The sequence below is a fragment of the Diplotaxodon limnothrissa genome, linkage group LG6, assembly GCF_057381915.1.
Source record: "Diplotaxodon limnothrissa isolate DT_005_m linkage group LG6, D_limnothrissa_male_GT1.1, whole genome shotgun sequence".
Classification (NCBI taxonomy): Eukaryota; Metazoa; Chordata; class Actinopteri; order Cichliformes; family Cichlidae; genus Diplotaxodon; species Diplotaxodon limnothrissa.
In genome coordinates, this window is record NC_140601.1 from 35,258,266 (window position 1) to 35,281,770 (window position 23,505).

General features: G+C 39.5%; 5 protein-coding genes across 5 annotated transcripts; 3 read left to right on the forward strand and 2 right to left on the reverse strand.

Moving 5' to 3' along the window:
- Positions 1 to 252: 252 nt before the first annotated feature.
- On the reverse strand, positions 253 to 6,549 carry calhm1b (calcium homeostasis modulator 1b). The gene is made up of 2 exons (XM_085356306.1): positions 6,004 to 6,549; positions 253 to 762 (listed from the first exon to the last, which is right to left on the reverse strand). The coding sequence occupies exons 1-2, from the start codon at positions 6,547 to 6,549 to the stop codon at positions 253 to 255; spliced, it is 1,056 nt and encodes a 351-aa protein (XP_085212432.1).
- A 1,975-nt stretch (positions 6,550 to 8,524) lies between these two features.
- Positions 8,525 to 10,414, forward strand: LOC146631071 (inositol 1,4,5-trisphosphate receptor-interacting protein). Its single transcript, XM_085356643.1, has one exon. The coding sequence runs from the start codon at positions 8,525 to 8,527 to the stop codon at positions 10,412 to 10,414; it is 1,890 nt and encodes a 629-aa protein (XP_085212769.1).
- A 151-nt stretch (positions 10,415 to 10,565) lies between these two features.
- zp3c (zona pellucida glycoprotein 3c) lies at positions 10,566 to 13,108 on the reverse strand. Its single transcript, XM_085356307.1, has 8 exons — positions 12,557 to 13,108; positions 12,378 to 12,484; positions 12,154 to 12,257; positions 11,467 to 11,650; positions 11,266 to 11,389; positions 11,102 to 11,190; positions 10,944 to 11,017; positions 10,566 to 10,732 (listed from the first exon to the last, which is right to left on the reverse strand). Exons 1-8 carry the CDS (start codon positions 13,106 to 13,108, stop codon positions 10,566 to 10,568), a joined length of 1,401 nt encoding a protein of 466 aa, XP_085212433.1.
- A 779-nt stretch (positions 13,109 to 13,887) lies between these two features.
- LOC146631073 (ras-related protein Rab-40C) lies at positions 13,888 to 19,006 on the forward strand. The gene is made up of 6 exons (XM_085356313.1): positions 13,888 to 14,548; positions 14,650 to 14,710; positions 16,001 to 16,061; positions 16,157 to 16,234; positions 17,229 to 17,451; positions 18,352 to 19,006. The coding sequence occupies exons 1-6, from the start codon at positions 14,395 to 14,397 to the stop codon at positions 18,651 to 18,653; spliced, it is 879 nt and encodes a 292-aa protein (XP_085212439.1). The 5' UTR covers positions 13,888 to 14,394; the 3' UTR covers positions 18,654 to 19,006.
- Positions 19,007 to 21,608: 2,602 nt separating this feature from the next.
- Positions 21,609 to 23,490, forward strand: wfikkn1 (WAP, follistatin/kazal, immunoglobulin, kunitz and netrin domain containing 1). The gene is made up of 2 exons (XM_085356312.1): positions 21,609 to 21,869; positions 21,970 to 23,490. The coding sequence occupies exons 1-2, from the start codon at positions 21,609 to 21,611 to the stop codon at positions 23,488 to 23,490; spliced, it is 1,782 nt and encodes a 593-aa protein (XP_085212438.1).
- The last annotated feature ends 15 nt before the right edge of the window (positions 23,491 to 23,505 follow it).

Sequence of the window (23,505 nt, forward strand, 5' to 3'; positions counted from 1 at the left end):
GATTACACCCAGTGCCAGACATGTTCTCTGTAAACTGAACTGTATGTGAACCAGAAATATGTCGACAGTTTTTGTTTTCTTAAAATCTATTATACATAGCTACATACATATAGATTATACCATCAGTCAACCAGTCAGTTAAAATAGTGTGCGTTTAAATAAAGCTTAAACTGCAGTGCAGAATGCAATAATATATATTCTATCTTTCGCAAATAAAATACTCTGGAAAAAAATAGTTTCTCTTTGAACTCTTTAGACCTTACTGTAATACACCGCCCACTCTTTTTTCTCCACATCGTGAGTGTGGCTCTTTACAAACCCATTTATTTCCCCGTTAATGTTTCCATTCATTTCCCCCTTTTTTTCACCATCTTCATGTTCTTTTCTCAGAGCCAGAGGTGGCTTACAGGTGTGCCAGTTCCACAAAACTTTGTTCATATCATCCTGGGCTCTGATACCCAACAGCTTTTCCTCATCACTCTTCCACGTGTCTTCATCTTCGTTGTCGCTGTCGTGTTTGCTGTGATGGCGGTGGAAGCTTCTCATCTCTCCGCTGATGTTCTCAAAGTATTGCTGGATGCAAACCTTGGCAAAGCTCTTGGCGTGCTCCTTACAGGTTTCATCGAACATCTTGCGTTCAATGTCAATATAATGGGACCAGTATTTGGTTTTGAGGAAGGCGGCCTGGGTGAAGCATGGCCGAATAGCTCGGATCAGGAAGGCAGTGAAGGTCATCATGAGCAAAACCATCCATCCGCATGCCTGTGAAATGCAGAAATGATAAATCCAGCAAAATGACCACTATTTTGAGCTCTCTAATGATGCACTATAAACAAACTATAGATGTTAGAAGGATCACACATAGACATCCTGCTAATCTTCACTCCTTCTGATTTATCTGTGCTTGTGCAGCTACTGAAAATCAGATGTGGTGAAGAAGGCATATTTAGCAGCTTCTTGACAGCGTCATAGCTCATTAACAGAATCTGTATATCAACTGACTTTTTAGAGATATCTTACTTTTAAGCCTGTATAATTGCCCTTCAGCTGATCAAAGACCTAAATAACAGTGTGGGTGTTTTTGGAAGAAGTGGAAGAGGTCCCAGTTCCATGAATAATAAATTTCAAGGCTTATCTATTGCTCTAATAAGCCAGCAGGAAAGCTTCAGTGAGCTCAAACTGTAAAGTGAATTATAGTCTGGCAGGGAGATTTAAGTTAAGAGCAGTCTTTGAGGAATAAAGCGAAGAAACTAAAATTAGTTTTCCTTGTTTTGAAGTTAAAATAGTTCAGTGAAATGACAGCCAGGGCTGAAGCCAGGATTTTAGAGACACTGAGGTCACGAGGGCCCACATTGGTACTCTTTTGATGGTTTTATTTAATTAGATTATTCATATTATTATTATTTTTTTGTGAATTAAATTTGATTGCGTAAATGCCTTTTAAAGGACAACTCTCTACAGTTTAGAAAGATGGTGAATCTTTGGTTCCTTATTTAGCTAAGGGCAGTGTTGTCATTTTGTTGTCAGTCATTTTGACTCGCCATGGAGAAAAACTGCAGGTGGTACTAATAACAGTAACAATACGTCTTTTCTATTCAGCTACTCGAGTGACAATGAGTCAGCACGAACAATACCAAGACTGTGGAATTCAGCTACCATTACTTTTTAATGGAGAAATTATTGACTGATACCAGCAGCTGGACAATACCGACATTTTGTGTTCTATTTATTTTGGTTTTGGCCTGTTTATCCACATTGTTTCTGCCAGGGAAACAAAAGAAATCTGCATAATTAAAAATTGGATCACATGAGCCAGACTTCCCTCAAAAGAGCCTCGAAAGATCCCTTAAAACAGCTTGAAATCTTTCAGCTCTTCATTCTGCTGTGTTTGAAGATGTAGTCAGCACAAACATTGGCCACTCACAATGATAAATGTCTTTTTTTTTTACCGTTGGTGTAAATCAGCAAGGATGACACCAAAGTCCTTCAAGAAGCAAAGCTCACCGCTTTGCTCCCATCTTAGCAAAATCTTTAGGCAGGTATGTGGGGGTTTATTTTTAAACGGCTAAATGAATGGAGAGAAGGCCATAAAAGTTATTTTCTTTATGATCATAGGGACAAACCTGAAAAAACCCACTAACAACTAAAGCTGCTTTATTATGGCTCTAGAGCACAGAATAAAATTCATGTTGTGGTTACAGTAGACAGAGAAAAAATAATATGTTAAAACTTTCAGGAGCATCTATTGTGCACTTGTGTCAATGGAACAACATGATTGGCTCATACACCGATCAGACATAACATTTATCTCCTTATCATCTCACCCTTTAGTGGGTGAGATATATTAGTGTTCTCAAAGCTGAGTTTTAGAAGCAGGAAAAATGGGCAAGTGTTAGTATTTGAGCAAGTTTGACAAGGGCCGAATTGTAATGGGTAGGCCACTGGGTCAGAGCATCTCCAAAATTGCAGCTGTGTGGTGTTCTTGGTCTGCAGTGGTCAGTATCTATTAAAAGTTCAAGGAAAGAAGAGTTGTGAACAAGGGTCACGGGCAACCAAGGCTCACTGACGAGTTTAGGGTGGGGAGGCTGGTCCATGTGGGCCAATCCCACAGATGAGCTGGTGTAGCTCAAAAAACTTAATGCTGGTTCTGACAGAAAGGTGTCAGAAAACACAGTGCCTCACATTATTATTATTATTATTATTATTATTATTATTATTGCTGAGCCCTGTCAACCACCAAAAATGTGTGCATCAGAACTGGACCGTAGAGCAGTGGAAGAAGCTAGCCTGGTGTGATGAGTCCCATTTTCTTTGACATCACTGGGATGGTCAGGTGCATGTGAATTGCTTACCTGGGGAACACTTGGCACCAGGATTCACTATGAAGAAGGATAGCTGGCAGAGGCAGTGTAATGCTTTGATAATGCTCTGCTGGGAAACCTTGGGCCCTGCCATCCACGTGGGTGTTACCTTGATATTACCAACCTAAGCATTGATGCAGACCATTTACACCCTGTCATGAGAACAGTATTCCCTGATGTCTGTGGCCTCTTTCAGCAGGATAATGAGGCCTACTAACAAGCAAAAATGGTTCAGGGATAGATTGAGAAGGACAACAAAGAGTTTGAGGTGTTGACCAATCAAGCATCTGTGGGATGTGTTAGACCAGGGGTCCCCAATCCCAGTCCAGGAGGGCCGGTGTCCCTGCAGGTTTTAGATGTGTCCTTGATCCATCACAGCTGATTTTAATGGATAAATTACCTTCTCAACATGTATTGAAATTCTCCAGAGGCCTGGTAATGAACTAATCATGTGATTCAGGTGTGTTGACCCATTGTGAGATCTAAAACCTGCAGGGACACCGGCCCTCCTGGACTGGGATTGGGGACCCCTGTGTTAGACAAACATATCTGATCCACGGAGGCCACACCTCTCATCTTACAGGATTTAAAGGATCCGTTGCTAACATCTTGGTGCCATATACCAAAGCAGAACTTCAGGGGTCTAATGGAGTCCATGTATCCACAGGTCAGGACTTTTTTTTGCCAGCAAAAGAGGAATCAACACAATATTAGTTGGTCATAATGTTACGGTTGATCGGTGTATGTTTCCCATTTTGGCTATTAATATGCTTTTTGGATGAAGATATATTGGTGTATCCTCTAAATGCAGTGTTTTCACTGTTTATTTCACACTTGTATATTTAATGTTATCTTTTTTTCTCAATTCTACTAAAAGTAACATTCTTGTATTTGGCCCTGACAGTTTCACTAAGGAGGTCAGTCAGCACATCGGCCCCACATCGGCGGTAATTAGATCATTTTCTAAGAAGCTTTTGGTATCATCTTTGAACAACATCTAAAGTTTGAATCTCTAAGCTGTCTAATATCTTAATCTCTAAGAATGTCTAAACTCATCCAGTCCAGTCTATTTCAAAAGTCAGACCTTAACTATCTGGAACTTTTAGTCGACACTTCAATTTTCTCTCGCCTTGATTATTTTAACTCACTTTTCACTTGTATCTCTCAGTTCTTCATAGCAAGTCCTATTATTAACACGTAAAGCTCTACATGAGCAGGCCCCTGCTTATGCAGTGCATCAGGAAAGTATTTATAGCTTTTTACTTCTTCCACATTTCGTTAAATTTATTTTCAACACAAAATTCTGCCCACCCCTTAATGATAAGTTTTCCTAAGTAAAAAAAAAAAGCTTGAAATTCTTACGAATTTATCAAAATGAATAAATACATAAAAATAGAAAATGTACATAGATTTTACAGCCTTTGCTTCACCGTAGGCATGGTATTGGCCCAGTTTCTGCCAGACATATTGCTTGGCATTCAGGCCAAAGAGTTAATATTTATTTCATATTTGTTTAATCTCGTCAGGGTCGAGAGAAAGAGCAAGGCTGGATTTCTGTGGAATGGCTATTGGGTTCTCGGTCACCTCCATGACTAAGGCCCTTCTACCTTGATTGCTCAGATTGACCATGCGGCCATCTCCACAAAGAGTCCTGGTGGTTCCAAACTACTTAAATGTATGGATGATGGGATCTAGTGTGCCCATTTGGACCTCGACAGAATCCTCTCTCTGAGGGTATTAATATAGCACCAAATCACAATGAGAGTCACCACAAGGCATTTTTTATATTGTAAGATAAAGACCCTACAATAAAATAACACTCAATGCATCATGACTTCAGTAACCGCGGCCTATTGCAGCATAACTAAGGGAGGATTCAGGGTCACCTGATCCAACCCTAACTATATGCTTTGTATAAAAGAGTAGTTTTAAGCCTAATATTAAAAGTAGAGAGGGTGTCTGTCTCCTGAATCCAAACTGGGAGCTGATTTCACAGAAGAACCAAGCTGAATTCTCCGGCTCCCATTCTACTTTTAAAAACACTACGTAACAAAAGTAGTCCAGCAGTCTGAAAGCAAAGTGCTTTACTGGGGGTGTTTGGTACTCTGAGATCTTTAAGATGAGATTGGCCCTGATTAATCAAGACCTTGTATGTGAGTTGAAGGATTTTTAATTTCATTCCGGATTTAACAGGGAGCCAATGAAGAGAAGTCAATATTTCTCCCACAGTGGCTTCTCTTCATTGGCTTAACAGGTGTGTGCCTTTCCAATTCATGTCCAATCAACTGAATTTACAACAGGTGGCCTTCAATCAACTTGTAGAAACGTCTAACAAAGGATCAGTGGAAATAGGATACACCTGAGCTGAATTTTGAGTGACATGGGAAAGGCTGCGAATGCTTATGTGCATGTTATGCTTTTTGTTTTGTTTTTTTTAAATAAATTTGCTAAACATTTGAAGCAATTTTCCACTTTGTCATTATGGGATATCGTGTGTAGAATATTGAAGAGAAAAATAAACTTAATCCATTTTGGAATAAGACTGTACCATAAAAAATTGTGGAACAAGTAAAGGATACTTTATGGTTGCACTGTATATCAAAGCTGGTGAGACCTTATCACTCAAATCATTTGATGAAGGTCTCCTATTTGTTCCGTGTGCTTTACATTAAAACCAGAGTCTATCTAGCTTATAACCTTGGAACAGCCTTTGTCAGCCTACGAGTTCAGCCGATTCAGTGATTTCTTTTCAACCACTGCCAAAAAGTCTTGATTGAGGGTAGCTTTCCCTAATCTTTCTCCCATTATTTGGGCCATAGTTTGCATCTATTTGCCTGTATGGAAGTGTGTATGTTGGAATGAATGCCTGAATGTTGGATCATGTGGTGTCTGCCTTTTTTTTTTTCTTCAAACGGGTAAACACTTTGTAACTATGTGTTTGGAAAAGTGCTATACAAGTTAAGTTTTTTGTTTGCTATCGAAGTGGCTTATCAAACAACCATCATGGCATATAGCCACCAGCTTAGCTACTATTAATATTTTTCATAAATGTGGTGAGAGAAATTGCACACCTTGCTTGATTTTGTCAGAAAGTCATACTTAGAAACCACTCACACAGGGTTGCAAATAAACAATGGGATACCTGAGATATACACTTGATGTATCTCGATGCTGCCTCTCTTAATTCCTTATCCTCAAACAGGTCTTTACAAGGGATACGTGCCAGGAATTTTAACTTCTCCGTCTCTGACATTCCTTGAATGACACTGGAATTCGCAAACCTGTCAATATCCAAGCTGATGCTGAAAGCGCAGAGGAAGCTCTTCCCATCCATGAGAGTGACAGACACCCACACTGCAGGGGCAATCAAAGATCTCTGTGTGATTGAGCAAAACATGTAGCGCAGGATTGTTGGATCCTTGATTCTTTTCCCAGTGGGTCTTTTCCACTCCTCTGCCAACACTGACACATTATTGTTCAATACAAAACCTAACAAAAAGAACCATATGGGAGGAATAAGAAGCAGTCCGATCCCATAGGTGTAGTTATACTCTGGCATACAGGGACAGCTGAACTCAAACGCTGAGTACATTTGAGCACTAGCTAGTGCCATGATACCACAGATTCCATTCATAAAAGACTCCTGGTTGGATTGGAGAAACTGGAACATCATACGAAACTTATCCATCTTGAGAAATGTGTCGGGTCTTTAGTTCACAAATACTTAAACCTGTTAGAAAAAGGACAGTAACATGTTTAAGATAAGGCAAAAAAGGCATAAAATCAGATTTTTACGAGAAATGATTATAGGTTCTAGTAAAGTCTTTATTAATGGTTAAAAAATAATTGCAAATATTTTACATGTGATATAGAAATCTATAAAAGATGGCAAAGATCAACTTTTGGAGTGCCATACTGTGAAACAACTATTTGAATGTTGAATTTTAAGGGAAAATAAACCATCAGGCCAAATGCTATATGTGTTATTAAGCAGTCAAGTAAGTGATAAATAGACTTTTGGTTCTGCATTCCTTTTTCTATTGAATTAGAGGCTTAGTAGGTAGAGAAATATCACAACACTGGACTGTCAAAATTTATTAAAAGTGATTATTACTTATCTTTAAAGCATTTGGAACTTACTGCATATTCATTAATTAGGCCATAAAACATAATTTATTAAAGGCACCATGTTAAATAGTGATATTATAATCTCTGTAAACTATGACTTCTACTTTAAAACAGCTTTAATGTGGACTGGGCTATCGGTTTAATATAGAGGAATAAATACAAGAAATACATAAAATACACTTACCTCTTTAAACAAGAGTCAATGAATAGATCAAAGGTTTAAAAAAACCATATAAGGACAGTGTCCATAATAGAAGTTTTGCTGTTGTACTTAGCAATCATCATACCCCTGACCAACTGAAAGGTGCTTCTCGAACTCTCTGTCCAAAGCGAGCAGCATCATCTGTCATCATGCCCCTCCCTTCATAGGCACCTGTCTTTAGTGTGATGCCAAAACAAATTCTGATTCACCCCACATTCTCAAAAGTACACCTGTTAAAGGGAACATATAGTTTCCATCGTTTCTGGGAATGCCTTTATTTGCTAATATGCATGCAGTGTGTGGTGAGGTTTATTCGAGAAACCCGAACTTCGAGGGTGTAGTTGTGTTAATGTGTAGTCGTAACAACGAAGACATGCAAAAACACTTTCAACCCATTCAAATATCTGTGGCTTTGGCTGGAAAATGTAATTGTCTAAGAGGTGAGGTTCAGCCTGTTCTCACTTGCGTAATCAAAACCAGAAGAATCAAATCGAAGGCTTCACTTTTAAAATATAACTACTAATGTTATCACATATTGATTACTTTATTTCACATAACTCTTTTAGAGCACCTGGACCCACTGACTGTAATAGAGCTTGACAAACCAGTTAGAAACCCACAAGAAGATAAAAGACAGAGGCACTCTCTGCTATTCATGCATATAAAACACCATTGTTTTTATTTGAACAAAGGTAGGTGGCTAAATGCGTTCATTTCATAGTATACTATGAAATGATCTAAACAACCTCATACTGCTTACTGGTAAAAACTGTCTAACCGATTCAAAGTAATTGCTCAATTCTGACATTTTGAAATTGCAGTTGAATTTACAGGAAGTCTGTGCTATCTTTTCTTCTGTCTATTGCACAGGAAAATGTCACAGCAGAGCACATGGGCAGGGTGTGCAGGAAATAAGTCACAGAAGGCAACCTACATCTAAAATAGGAAGAGATCACAGAACCTGCGGCTGTGCAAGGTTGATCTCTTAGTTCCGTCTGTATACCTATTCAGTGCGTTGCATTATTGAGATAAACATACTTTCTGGTGCGTATTCTTCTTCTCTTTTAATGTCATGTGCAAAAAGTAATCTAGTATTTAGCATATAAAGTAACAACAGAAAGAAATAAGTAAAGAGAGGAAGTTGCTTCGTTCTCTGTTTTCTTGCATCACTGTAAAATTTGCTAGCAGGAACATTGTTTTTGAATTATTTTAATGGATAATTGCAAGGTTTTAGATTCAGTCGTGTTTTGTTTTATTAATCACTAATTAATCACATGCATTTTTATAATTGACTGAATGCTGCCATTTAATTCACTCATAGACAATACTGACGATGCAAGAAACTCTGCTGAGAGTGTTTGTGGTGGGTCTCGGTCTCCTAATGTGTCCAAAGGATGACCCTGGAGTTGAGGAATGGGACGGTATTGTCAACAAGGACATGCAAAGGCATGAAGAGAAGCTGCTGAGAGAGGAAGAGAAACTCGACCAGGAAATGCCACCTGTCAGTGAGAAAATACACACAGACAAAAATGAGACTGAACATGACAGAAACTTTCATGATGAACAGAAGTCTGATCAAAACGTCACTGAAAAAGACAAACTTTTAGAGTCAGAAGGACATGGCAGCAATCATGAATTACTACGGGGCCGATCCACAGCTAAATCAGATCCAAGTGTGCCTAAAAATGATAATGCTGAACCAGAGGCTGCTTTAAAGACATCACAAGATGCTAATGAGCTAAAGGGAAAATATATCCATACTGACAGCTCTTTTGGAGACCCTGGCAAACCACAGGGGCAGCATGCAAGACCTGAGAAGGAAATATCTAGTTCCAAAGGACAAGACACACCTTTTAAAAATGTCAAGACATCAGAAAATGAAACCTCAGAGAAATCAATTGCAGAATGGGAAAGAGATTACCTCTGGTACATTTGGAACACATTCTCAGTGATTTCCATGATCCGTTTCTGTTGGAAATACCTGAATAGGAATTCCCAAATGACACAAATAGCAGCCTCCCCTGTGACGTGCGCTGCTGATGAAGTGCAGCTACCAGACATCGGCACACTTAACGATTTTTATGCTAAATACGTTCAAGAATCATCTCAAAAGAAGTGGAGGAAGGATGAGTTTCTGGAAGGATTTGCAAATGACCTACTAGATGCTATGAGGACCATATGTGGTAAAAATGGCAGTATGGTGATTGAGGACTTTCAGATGCTCAGTGCCTGTAATATCATTGTCCCTTTGACCCCACCTAAGCCATTTAGTTTTCACATTCAGCTCTGTAACCACAAAGGGAGGGATTTTTCAAATATGCCAGTGTGCGGTCAAATAAAACTTTTGGAAAATAAGAAAACCCAAGATTGCCCCTGTCAGACCTCTGATGCAGATGAGGATATGGTTTGCCTGCTGCATTCTGACCACAATGAGAACGTAAGGACAGAAATTACTGAGGTTTGTGATGGTTTTCTGTGCTCAAAGAACACTCCTTTCTTGTCAAAATCACTGGTCTCCAGATGGTTTCAGAGCACTATAAAACAAGCATGGAGACTGATTTCACACAAGTATGAGTTTGAGCTCAATATTCACTATATTGATGCTCCTGGTGCTCTAGTGATCAGGTTCAAGTCAGGCAAGAAGATCACCTTTAGTATGAATCCCGTGGTTACATTTAATGATGATGCTTATTTTTTCATCACACCTTGGTCCTCAAGTGATGCAGATACTTTCTGGAGACTATCCTTAACCAGCTATGAAGACCATCTCCTAGAACATCTCTCGAAACGCCTGCCTGAAAATGCTTGTCATATTCAAGCACTTGAAATTGCACGTTTCCTTCACAAGAGGCAGACTGCAATGACAGGAAGTAGTGCGCTGAAAGATTTTCATTTCAAAACTGCCCTAATGCATCTGCTTCTCACCACAGACCCAAGACACTGGAACGCAAACTGTGTTGATTCGAGGTTACGAGACTTGCTATCCTTTATAGAAAGAAGCCTTGAGAAAAAGGTACTGAAACACATTCTCATTGGCAGTTCTTTAACTGAGGTTATTGAACTTCCTGCTGAATTAATCAGAGCAAAGCCAGTGAATCTCTTCTATCCTCTTGTGGTACATAACTGCATGTACAGGAACGCTATGATGCATTTCCAGGAGATGCTTAGAAACGCATACATGATGGTTGATGATTACGCAAAATATACTGAAAGAGCAACCTGAACATTTGACGACAGTGCAATTTAGAGTTTTAATTTTCAATTGAACCGTTGACAGTAAACAAGTTGTTGTACATTCATAAATGGCATACTGTGCAGAGTTCAAGAAATAAAGCCGCTATTTTTAAAACAATTCTGATCATTTAAACATTAAATTATTGGTCCCAATTGTTTAGGAAGTCCTTATGTTTTTCTGTATCCGAGTCATCCAAGTTGAACATGCCAGCATCACGGGACTTCATCTTGGGCTCAGACTTTACATGTTCATCTTCACTGGTCAAGTCAACCATCCAAGAGTGACTTGAGATTATCTTCCTAGAAGCTGGTGGAGGAAAAAAAAAAAAAAAAACAAAAAAAAAAAAAAAAAAAGTTTAAAATTTTATTTGCTCACATGTGAGACCACTTTCATGCCTTCAGTGTTCTGCAAGACTGTCTGGTTGTCAGTTTGCATCAAAAAGACTTCATTCAACTTGCAATGAGCTAAGCTTAGCTGAGTGAAAAGCTATTGCATCTCATGTAAATTTAAAAATTACCCCTTTGCTGTGGTGGCGAGCAAGTTGATTCACAACAAGCGCACACAGTGTCATACCCGTAGAGCTCTTTCCAGCTAAAACACAAAGCGGGGTCAAAAGATTTGATGATAGCAAGCACAAAAGTAACACCTCGTAGAATTTCAGTTTAGCCAACTCACCTTCCAGTCACTGGATCATAGTTACAAGCCTTCGAATTACGAGTTGGAGTAGGTGACCCCATAAAGATCTCACAGTGCAAGTACTGTTCCTAAAGAGACATTGCATTTAGTGTTTACATAATGCATTTCATGGCATCCATTTCTATACAACCTATTGAGGCTACCTGTGATGAGATCATGGAAGCAGAGTCCTTGAAGATGACAGCTCCCACAGTCAATCTCTGCACCATCTTCGAGCTACCAGTAAGGAACTTTGACTGTAGCATCACCTTGCCATCAATCATACAGCTAGAATTGGAGATCACAGGTTTATCCACTCGCAGCAAGTCACCCCAGTTTTAATTATGATACTGTAAAATTATTACCCATTGTTGTCAACGACTGTATATTTAGGATTTGAGTCTGGGTTGCTGGAAGGGGTCATGAAGCACTTGTTGATGTAGAGCCTTTTATTTCTAGAGCTTGCTGTGGTGTAAAGTACACTGGCCTCAAAGTACATCGACTGTCCCAAGGTGTAGATTTTGGTCCCAGTGACATTATTTCCAGACGCTTTAGTAGGGTGAAAGTGGCAAAGCACAATAAAAGGCAAAAATAAATCAGGCTGCTGCATATGTTTGGCTAACTGAGTGCATTGTGATGAGTTCTGAAAAATGTTTGTGGAACATTTTATCCTTCCCTAAGCTTTCACCAGTATGGATGCTGTTGTAGCTCCATAGTGTACATTTGCATGCCAAAATAAAAGACAGGCAGCTGTTATGGTATATGAAATAAACATTTGCTTGAACTTAAGCTTGTCTGTGGTGTACTTTCTATAAAAAATTTTTTTAAAAAAGTCCTTGCACAGAAAGGTTTGTCAAATTTCTATTTCCTCATTCATACCTAGAATTAAAAAGGTTTGGATGCTACTTTCCACTTTGATAGAAGACTTTGGGAGTTTAATATTTAGTGTTACCAGCCATATTTGAAAGTCTTTACTTTAAAACATACTTAAGGCCTACCATTTGAAGAATTCAAATTTTGGACAGCAATGAAATTTAGTCTAGAATGTTTACCATCTACAAGGGTGAGGCTGAACATTCTTTTTTGTTTCAGTGCTCTGAAAACTGTTCCTCCTCGCAGTTTGGGGTGGAAGCCAACTTTGTATGAGTGAAAGAACCTGCAATAGTTAAAATGAATTAATTGGAGACAATTTTAAAATTAAGGACACTTGGCTGATTGAAAGGCTTTCACAATCTTTTTTTTTTTACCAAAAAAAAAAAAAAAAAAAAAGTCTTACCTGGGAAACCGACACTGCAGAGGAATTTCAAATGGCATTTCCCTTAAAACTGGAGTGGTTTGTCTGAAGCGGAGAACATTGCTGATGGACAAGTAATCTGCATGACTCTGGAACATAAACATTTCCATTTGGTTTGTCACAGTAAAATATGAAACAAATACATTAGGACATTCACCAACCTCTTTCTTGAATCCACAGCCAGTTACAAAAGAGTAGAGAAAGTAGTAATAGTGCTCATTTTCTTGGTTAACGGGGCATGTACCTAGTTTCAAATATTTGTATGCATCTCTGGATTTGAAGACCCTTTTCCTGATTCTTACATACATTTTATCCACATGGCACAAAATTTCAACCACATTGTCTCTGCCCATTTCTGCTCCTCCAGTTACAGGAGCAGCAGGAGCACTAGCAAGCAATATTTTCCTGGCCCATTCAGGAAGGGGCCTGACTCCTCTTTCTGGCTTGAAAAGCTGCTTTTGGTCATAGGAGGCTGGGACATTGAGATACTTGGGTAACTTCATTGCTTCAGGTGTTGAAAGATCTCCATGTGATGCACTCCTCTTGAGTTGAGGTGCAGAATCTTCCGTTTCATCTTCATCTGCCACTGTCTCCATTTTTTCCTGGTCTAATTCAGGATCTTGCCCAAACACACCATACTCAGCTTTATCTATAAACTGAAAACAGGCAGACCAAAACAGCAGAAATAAAAACCCAGCCTGCATCAGCCCCATTACTATTACAATTTTAAATTCCAGTGGCTGCCTCACACTGCTGGTCCTTCAACTAATAAAGCAGTGTTTCAGCCAGCTTTTGTATTCTTCAGTTCAGAAAGAATTCACACACCTGCTAGAAATGACAATCAGTGCCAACCAATGAGTGGTGGCCAGCAATAATCAGCTTTTTTTAGTGGAAAGTGGGTGGTGTTAAATTATGCTTCTTCCTAATCCTTTTTGATGTTTTTTATGATGATAATTTTTTTCATATGGTTTGTTTTGTTTGCTTGTGTTTTTTGTTTATTTCTTTTTTATTATTATTTAAACATGGTCAAAATAAAGCGACACATTCAATTACATTTCTCACATTTTCTTTCTGGTTGACAGTTTGACACCATTTTTCTTTATTATGTTTTTAATGTTGGTCTGTTGGTGGTTCCCCAAATTGAAAGCTAAATTATACCCACAACCAAATTGTTACATACAGGGAAACGGTGTTCATTTAACTTCTGGCTTCTATTTAGCTTCTGGCTAAATCAACACAGGCTACAACTTAGCAGGAGTTGCCCATGTTCGGTTAATTCATAGTATTCATACAGATGCATATCGTACTTTTTACGATGTTTGGATAATTCATAACCGTATCGTATTTAGGAAATGGTGATTTAAAGTATAATTGTTGTTGTTGTTGTTGTTGTAATTTTATAACTTTAAATCGTGCTAGGATGTGACGCAGTTGATGATGCTGACGCAGTTCCTTACCAGGAAGTTCCAACATAGTACATAGTACAGTACACTGTGGATGTACGTTTTGCTTCAAAGTGGAATACTCCTCGTAGGTATTTTCTTTATAAACAAAGGGAAGAAATCGCCTTTTGATTTTATTAGAGTACATTTATATGTAGGACAAAACAGAGTCGTTTTTATTTTGTACTTGTAGTTTGTAGTAGAATGCGTTACTGTCGTTTTTGTTAACTGGCTAGCTAACAAGCCAGCTAGCACCCGTGGTTGTTTAGATCAGTTAATATTGACGTTACATCAACAGGAACTAAATTGGGGTTCTAGTGCTAAATCGCGGGGTTGTTTTTCCATTGCATTCAGTGGAATAACGAAATAGCTGCATTTTTTCAAAGTGTGTGCGAAGTAAAAGGTAATAGTTAACTTAAATCGTAAGTAGTGCACAAGCTAACTCATTAGCTAAGCCCAGCCGCGGTCGTCTTCCCTTCGGTACCACACTCGGGGACTGCTTGGTTTCTCCAGTGGATGCCTGGTGAGCTTAAAAGGCTCTCTGTAAAGCGGAACCAATGCGTGGGATGATGGGGACTCAGAGTAGTCCTGTCAAGAGCTACGATTATCTCCTGAAATTTCTATTGGTTGGAGACAGCGATGTTGGAAAGGGGGAAATCTTGGACAGCTTGCAAGACGGATCAGTAGAGTCTCCCTATGCGTATAGCAGTGGTAAATATCAATATCGATTTTTCTTTATTATTTTGAGATGACTTTAAAGCCAAATATGACCAACGGTAATGTGATTTGTGTTGGATTATGTGTGATATTAGGAATTGATTACAAGACCACCACAATTCTTTTGGATGGGAGGAGAGTGAAACTTGAGCTATGGTAAGTTTTTAATTTCTTTATTTTTATTATTACTATTTTAACATAAATATATAATATTAAGAATATTAATGAGGAAAAATTATTGAGCAACCCCTCAGTTCTGGCAGTAGTTCTCTAGGCTTTCAGAGGGTCTTTCAAAGTTTTCTTTAAACACTGGCTGCTTTTTCACTCGTGTTTATTCCACTCCTTGTGCCTGCACATTTTTAGAGGAATGTTGTTCTTTGTTTTGTTTTGTGTTTGTTGTTGTTTTGTATGTCAAGCCATTTAAAACTGATTTATGAATCATCCAAGCATTAAAAAGACTTTTAACTAAATGGTTGGACTAATGTTGTCTCCACAACAGACAACTTGCTAAAGAAGTGATTTTAAATTGTATCTTTAACACGTTTTAAAACTAGCAGCCTGTTGCAAAACACACAGAATTTAATCAATTTCTTTAGTAATCTACCAAAAATGCCAAAGAGAATACATTTTGACAAGCATACAGTAGTATTTTTCTCACCAACAAGGTGGTTCCAAAAGTGATTAGATGAAAACCTTGCATATCGGAGCATGTTGTGTAGTACTTCTTTAAAAAATTCAGGAAGTTAAACCAGTGCAGGACAAAACAAGGAGTAGCAGGCCTAAAAAGTATTTTCACCTGATGAACAATATCTGAAAGTTATGTCTTTAAGAAATAAGTAGAAAGCAAAGACCTGACACATCACATGATATATGCATTTGGCCTTTCAGTTGATCCATTTATTTTACACCAAAACCTCTTCTGAAATGGGCTTAGTGGAAGAGTGGCTGTCAGGAAAACAGGGAGATAAAGCTGGTGTGTGCCAAATTACACAAGAACTGCACTAAAAATCAATGCCAACAAGACTCATGGAGGGATTAATGTAGATGTTTTGTTCAAATTGTCATCACCAGTGTGGGATCATGTTGACATAGAAATGAACAAAAGGCAGCCAGCGTCCAAAGACGAGCTTTGGGATGTTCCTAAAAAGCCTGGAGAACTATACCTGAACTAAAGGAATTACAAGAATACTCCCTAAGAGAGTTCAGGCTATGTTTAAGAGTAAAGGTGGTTATGCCAAACGTTGACTTTCAAACTCATTATATTATACACTGTATTTCCATGTATGCACTTTACAAAAAATCACTGCATCCATTTCCCATCTCTCTTGGAAATAAGAGGCATTTCAAGAGTTCTGCAGAGTGTTTTAAGCTGGTAATGGCTGTAGAAATGAACAAACCTGGAGTAGGCCTATTTTTCTAGCTTGTGCTTATGTGCCTCTTCAACAGGGACACATCAGGTCAAGGCAGATTCTGCACCATCTTCAGGTCTTACTCTCGCGGAGCACAGGTGACTGGAAAAGCCATTAGAAATATATATATATATATTTTTCTTATTGTGGAATTCAATATTTATGTTAATCAATAAATGTTTTTCTTCTACAGGGCATCCTGCTGGTGTATGACATCACGAATGGCTGGTCATTTGATGGCATTGACCGTTGGATCAGAGAAATTGATGAGGTAATTTCCTTCAGCTAATCTCTGGAGTACAAAGAAATACTGGAAGCACATATAGATGCATGATGTCCCCTGTGTGAGAAAATCTTTTTTTAATCTCTGGTACAGAGTGTGTATCAGAGCGCTGTTTATAAACATTTCAGTTTCAGTTATGTAGGCAAATTGTTACAACCTCTTTTAATAGTGTGTACTTTATGTACTGTCTGTTATGCAAGTGCCAGCAACAAACCTTAACCTCAGGCAACTAGGCGCCAAAATTAACTTCACATATATTGGTAATTAAAAAAAAAAAGAGAGGCAAATTTAAAAATGAATTTTAGGAAAACGAGCAGCACTGACAAGGCCATCTATCTCAGTCTCTGCATTGATGACGGGTATGACAGCGTAACGTATTTATTTATTAAGTTTTTCAATTGAAGAAAACTTGAATGTAGCTCAAGCTTAAACAAACCAGTATTTCAGCAAAACCATGTGGTAATATAGCGGACGTTTCACAACCCAACTTGACTGATGATACAGCAACGACATCATTACATGATTTTCAGCAAAACCCTGTGGTAATGGGACCGATATTTCACAACTCAACTGGACTGGAGAGAAAGTGACTTGCATTTCAAGCAATTAAAAGAAACCTGGTTTGAAAATACTTTTGAATTTGTGTGTAGATTTTTAAATTATTACCTTGTAAGGGTGGTCCAGAGAGAACCCTTGTTGAAAACCATGTACTTGTTGCCAAATCACAGTTGATGTGGGCAGTTGAGTTAATTATGAGGACCTAGATAATAACGTCTTTAGGTTTTACAATAGATGGATGTCTCCTCGATGGTTCTGTGTAACAAACCATCTGTCTCATTGGTTTGTAAATCTGTGGAACTTCCAGACAGTGTTTTATGCAAGCAACAGTTAGCCTATCACTGCAGCACCCACTATTAATGTTGGTCCACATGTATCACATTACAGGTCGAGTTTTACAGTGACATTATATTGTTTCCTTCAGCATGCCCCAGGTGTGCCCCGGATTCTTGTGGGAAACCGGCTTCACTTGGCTTTCAAGCGGCAGGTTCCAACGGAGCAGGCACGAGCTTACGCAGAAAAGAACAGCATGACATTCTTCGAGGTCAGTCCGCTCTGCAACTTCAACGTCATCGAGTCCTTCACAGAGCTTTCACGCATCGTGCTGATGAGGCATGGGATGGAGAAATTCTGGAGGCCCAATAGAGGTGAGCTGGTTATGTTACTATATTTTTATTTATTTATTTTTTTCTAACCAGACTTGGGAGAAAACATATTTTGTTTTGTTTTTCTTTGTGTAATAGTTACACAAATCCTTCCAGAAAGGGGATCATGTAGATGCATTGCTGCAAGATTTCTTCTTCTGTTACTCAGATGTGAATAAATCAGTTTCAGTACTGAATCCTGTGTTGAATCCCAGAACATCATACACTGTAGTGGACATCATCATTGTTTGCATTTATACTTGTGTCTGGATTACTTTTTTGATCAAAGGTGAAACTCTGCTTATCGTAGGGACTTGGACCTAATAAATATTAGGTAGCCATTAATTTTCCTCAAAGGCAGAAGAGATAAGACTTAAGAAGTGATCTCTATATTGTCATCTGCAGTCTGCATTTCTGCCAATAGTTTTCATAGCATTTACTGCGGGGTAGTCTCTACTGTGCCCCTACATAAATCAAGCTCGCTCTGTGATAAGAAAACTAAGATTTTTATTTATGTTGTATTTAAAACGCTCTCTATTGTACAGTTTTTGTTTTATTAAATATACTCTCATTTACATAATTAAATTTTATGTAGTTGTTTGTTTGTTTTTTTGAATGTCATGACAACACAAGTGTGTTTTTTCGCAAATGGAGAAAATATAAGATTATTATTTTAAAAGTATTCTTAGTTAAGATACTAATTCTGGGTAAACTACTCAGAATTGTCTGGTTTATGTATGTTCACAGTTTACACTGAAGTTTGCAGGAGTAAAAATCTTTAATTCTATCTCTTGTTACGCAGAATATTCTCTTGCTTAGTAAATTTGATGGATACAATGAAAAACCTTAATAAGTACTGCAGATCTCTGACACGTGCTCATCCATATTCCTGTGTTTCCACAGTCTTCAGTCTGCAAGATCTGTGCTGCCGTTCTATCGTCTCCTGCACACCGGTGCACCTCATTGACAAACTTCCCCTCCCTGTGGCCATCAAGTCCCACCTCAAGTCTTTCTCCATGGCCAATGGCATGAATGCAGTCATGATGCATGGACGCTCTTACTCTGTGGCTAACAGTGCCGCCTCAGGTGGTAGCGGTGGTGGAAGCAAAGCTAACAGCCTGAAGCGCTCAAAGTCCTTCAGGCCTCCACAGAGTCCTCCAAAGAGCTCGTCGTTGTCCCCTAAAGGAAACTGTAAGATATCATAGTGAAAGAGCAGACTGATGGTTCCTCCATAGAGCCAGTGTTAAAAGTGTTGTTGCTCCAAGAGGTCATGAGGCCAGAGAAAAGTACGGAGGCCTGCCAGCAATGGATATAGCTGTGAACTTTCCTTGACCTTTTGGGAACTGACTTGGATGGTTGGTTTCTGTTATCTCTTTCCGCGTGCTGGTGCCATCTTGTGGATGTTCGTTTACCTGTACTCTACTACAGCAACTCACTGTGATCAAGTAGAATAAGATTCCCCTGGGACCAACACATGTGAATCGAGGATTACAACTCACCGGTTAACACTACAAACAAATAGAGGGGCTTCTTTTTTAAGGTTTATTGGTATTTAAAATCTGACTTGAAACTGTAAATACATTACGTGCTCTTGTTTTGTTCTGTGGTGATTGTCTTGGGAAGGAATTTCTTATGCTTGTTTTGTTTTGAATGTTTTGGGGAGACCTGCTTCAGTGTTGTCTATCATTGACATTTTTTTCCAGCCTCAGTTGTCATAACTTATTAAAAATTCACATAGTTTTTAAAATAAGATTGAATGTCATGAGAAAATCTTTTTACAAGCAGCCAAGGGCTTAAAGAGAATTTAGGATTTATTAACTGAGAGATGATGTTAGTCGAGGCATTACTTAATCTGTAAAACTGTCTGAAAAAATTCAAGCCAAGTTGGCTTGTTGGCAAGACTTAAATTTCAGCCCATTGAAATAATCCTGTATCTCCATCACTCATTTTTTCAGACAACTGTTTACTTGCTCTGACATTTTACACCTCTAAAGCTTGTTTTCTTTCTTGGATCACTGCTTAACTGGATTAAACCTTCCAGAGCGTGATCAGTTTTAATCTGTTAACTTATTAAACAATTGCTCTGTGCTCATTAGGAAACCTTGTACAAAAACATGTACAGATTGTTTGCTCATTTTGGGGGTTTAATCTTAAAAAACATTAAACATTTGTGTCTTGGTTCTTAATATTTCATAACTTGTAACGGGCGTTGGTGAGAAGAATCTTTTAATTTGGTTGCTTTGCAGATATTTTATATACATGATATGTATTTCTGAATGTAAAACAGTATTCACCTACATTTCTATGGCCATGTGGTTATATTTGAGATTGTAATAATTGGTGGTTGGAATATTCTTTAGTAGTTTCATACATTTGGTTGCACTTCTGCAGTTTCCCAGCATTGTTAAATGTGTGTGAATACTAGAAGAACTTACAGTCGTTCTTTACAGATGTGCTGTGGATATAATGCGAGCACAATGTAAGGTTGGATAAAGATTTCAGAAAGGATGTTAAGTATTTTAACCATGGCTACTGATATTTTCTTTTATTAATTGAACAATCTAAACAAATATTTTAATTTTGATCTGTACTCTTATTTTTGTTCCACGTTCAAAGAACATTGGTGAATTCCCACTTCAGCATTTTCATGGTTAAATACATGTATTCGGCTAATGGGGGGCCTACAAAAATTGGTGCATGTTTGCTATTGGCTCCTGTTCTATGTGATTTATTGAGACCAGAACAATGGATTAACAACTCTTGGGTGAACATCTAAAGCACTATATGTAAATGTTTGATAATGATTGTTGCTATCAGCGCTGTGTATTGGGATGAAGCCTTAATTCTTATTTTATCTCCATCAAAAACAGTCAAAATAAAGAGTAAAACTAAGTTGCATTTCTATTTTCATTTATTGTGTGCTTTAGATTGGGGGGAAATTTTTCATTCAGACATTTATCAAGTTCACTGTGGGAATTGTGGGAGTATTTTTGTCCTCTTTGTCAGGTCAGAGGCATTAAATCCCGTGGGGGGGTTGAATTGATTAGCTGCTCTCTTGGTATTGGCCAGCTTTGGATATTGGTCTAACATGGCTAGGAGCGCATGAATGCACAGCGGTCAAATGTCACCCAAAGGTTGCAGGGTCATTTCCAATGAAAAGACGAGGGGAGCTGCTTCTCATTGCCCCTGAGCTGGAGCGAGACAAAGATGATTCGCACACAGATGAAAATGTGGCGCTTTATGTCTTCCCACCTGACCGTGGCATCTCTGAACTCCGCGTGAATGAGGGATGGTAGTAAACTGACCCAAGTCTAGACAAGGAGGACGTGAACAACATGTTTTGCGAGACATGATGCGACACGCCCCGTGTTTGGTTTTCACGCTTTCCGCCTTGCGCCACCGACGACTTATTACATTTTTCTCCTTTTCATTTGTGCACGGAACCTGCTTAAATATAACGTGTATAACATCTGAATGTAACTTACAAAAAAGCAAAGAAGAAGAACAATAACCACCGGCTCTCGTGAAATTAAACAGCAAGTTAACCTTTTTCTTTTACAATTGCCATCTCTATAAATTCTGTCTGGACACATTTAACATTGGATTTCTCACCGGAATGTGTATGTCTGTGCACGCATGGTGAGACAGCTTGAAACCACGACTACACGTTTTCTTTGATGTTTTTACAATGTTTGTCCAGTTGCTTAGCGCATAGTGCTGCTTCATAAAAGTTTGAGACACTGGACGACCATGGGGGCGGATAGAGGGACTGCCCTTTCCACCTCCATTCTCACGCTGAAAAGCTGATATTGCGTTGTCCGCTCATTGTGCAGTTCAGCTCGTTTGTCTAGCTGCTCGACAAAACACACGTCGATTTTTCCTCAGTATTGCACAAGTTTTGATTACCAAGGCGAATATTTTACACAGCCTATTATTTATTACTTTGAAACATTTGGGTAATTTAATGTCCAGCGCACGGGAACTCGTGTTGATCATTGGGAATACAACTTTTCTCTCTGCGCAAAGAAAAGTGACTCAGCGCACGTTTACGCACAAAAAGGGCGGACGCATTTGAAAATCGACAATAATCGTATTCCTGTTGTGAAGACCCAAAGTTGGAATGGAATTACTTGGTGGTCTACTCATACAAAAGGTCAAATATGCGTAATTTTCCCCTACAGTTCCTCGCGGATAGCCATATAAAGGGTGCAAATTGCCATAGTGCACCAAACTCAAGCAAAGTACAATGGACACGTGCATATTTGTTGACTCTCCTTTTTTGCGATTTACTCGAGGTCTCTTTGTGTGAAAGTGTGGCAGGAACCAAAGTTGAACACGAAGGATTTTGTCCAAACAAGCTGAACGCTAATCTTTGGGTTGATGCACAAAGCACATGTGAGAGGGAATGCGACATCGATGAGGTGAGTTAATCTATGAATTTTAATTTTATTCATCACAGCATTTTGCGATTTGTTCATTTAAATGTTAAAATGCTTATTGTTTTTTATATTGTACGTTCAGGACTGTGCTGACTTTGAGAAATGCTGCACCAATGTGTGTGGCTTCAACAGTTGTGTTGCTGCTCGTTTCTCTGATGGCACCCCTGCTCTGCCACATGAACAGGGTGAAGGGAACGGTGATGCTACCTCCGCCTCCACAGCTACCTGTGAGGGCTTTATCTGCAGCCAGCAGGGAGCAACCTGTGACATCTGGGATGGACAGCCCATCTGTAAGTGCCAGGATCGGTGTGAGAAGGAACCCAACTTCACCTGTGCATCGGATGGCCTCACCTATTTCAACCGCTGCTATATGGATGCAGAAGCTTGCATCCGGGGGGTGACTCTAACTGTGGTCCCCTGTCGATTCTACCTCGCTGGCCCCCCCACCAGCCCCCTGCCTCAAGACACTACAGTTCACCCAACCCCAACATCCTCCCAGGAGGATCCCATGCCTCCCACGCTGTACTCCAACCCTCACCACCAGTCCATCTATGTTGGAGGCACAGTCAACTTCCACTGCGATGTCATTGGAGTCCCTAGACCAGATGTAACATGGGAAAAGCAAAGTGACCGGCGTGAACGCCTTGTCATGAGGCCTGATCAGATGTATGGCAATGTGGTTATAACCAATATTGGACAGCTAGTAATTTATAACGCCCAGGTTTGGGATACCGGCATCTACACCTGTATAGCACGGAATTCTGCAGGAGTTCTTCGCGCAGACTATCCTCTGTCTGTTATTCGCCGGTCAGATGATGACTTCTCTGAAGATCCTGAGATGCCCATGGGACGGCCTTTCTCTCCAGCAGATTGCCTGGCGGAAGTCGACCTGAGTGTGTGCAGTGGAGAGCGTCATGTTGACTGGTATTATGACAGCAAGCTGGGCTCCTGTGTGACGTTTAGCAGTGGTGGATGCGAAGACAGCCGAAACCGATTTGAGACTTATGAGGAGTGCAAAGCCTCTTGCCAGAGAGAAGACATGGGGATCTGCTCTCTGCCTGCTGTTCAAGGTCCCTGTAAAGCTTGGGAGGCACGCTGGTCCTGGAATTCCATAACAAAACAGTGCCAAGCCTTTGTCTATGGTGGCTGCCATGGGAATGCTAACAACTTCCCCACCAAAAAGGAGTGTGAGGCCAACTGCCCGCAACCAAAAAGGAAGCCTTGCAAGACCTGTCGTGTGAAGGGGAAAATGGTGCCCAGCTTATGCCGCAGTGACTTTGCTATTGTGGGCCGACTGACAGAGCTTGTTGAGGATCTGGACTCTGGGTTAGCCCGTTTTAGCTTGGAAGAAGTCTTGAGGGACGAGAAGATGGGCTTGACTTTCTTCAATACCAAACATTTGGAGGTGACTATTGCTAAGATAGACTGGAGCTGTCCCTGTCCCAACATCACTGTTGAGGAAAACCCTTTGCTGGTGATGGGTATGGTGCAGGACGGCATGGCTATCATCCACTCAGACAGCTATGTAAGAGCCATAAATGAACGCAGGCTGAAAAAGCTGCATGATGCTCTGGGTAAAAAGGCCTGTGACACCTTACTATGACTTAGACTCGTTCTG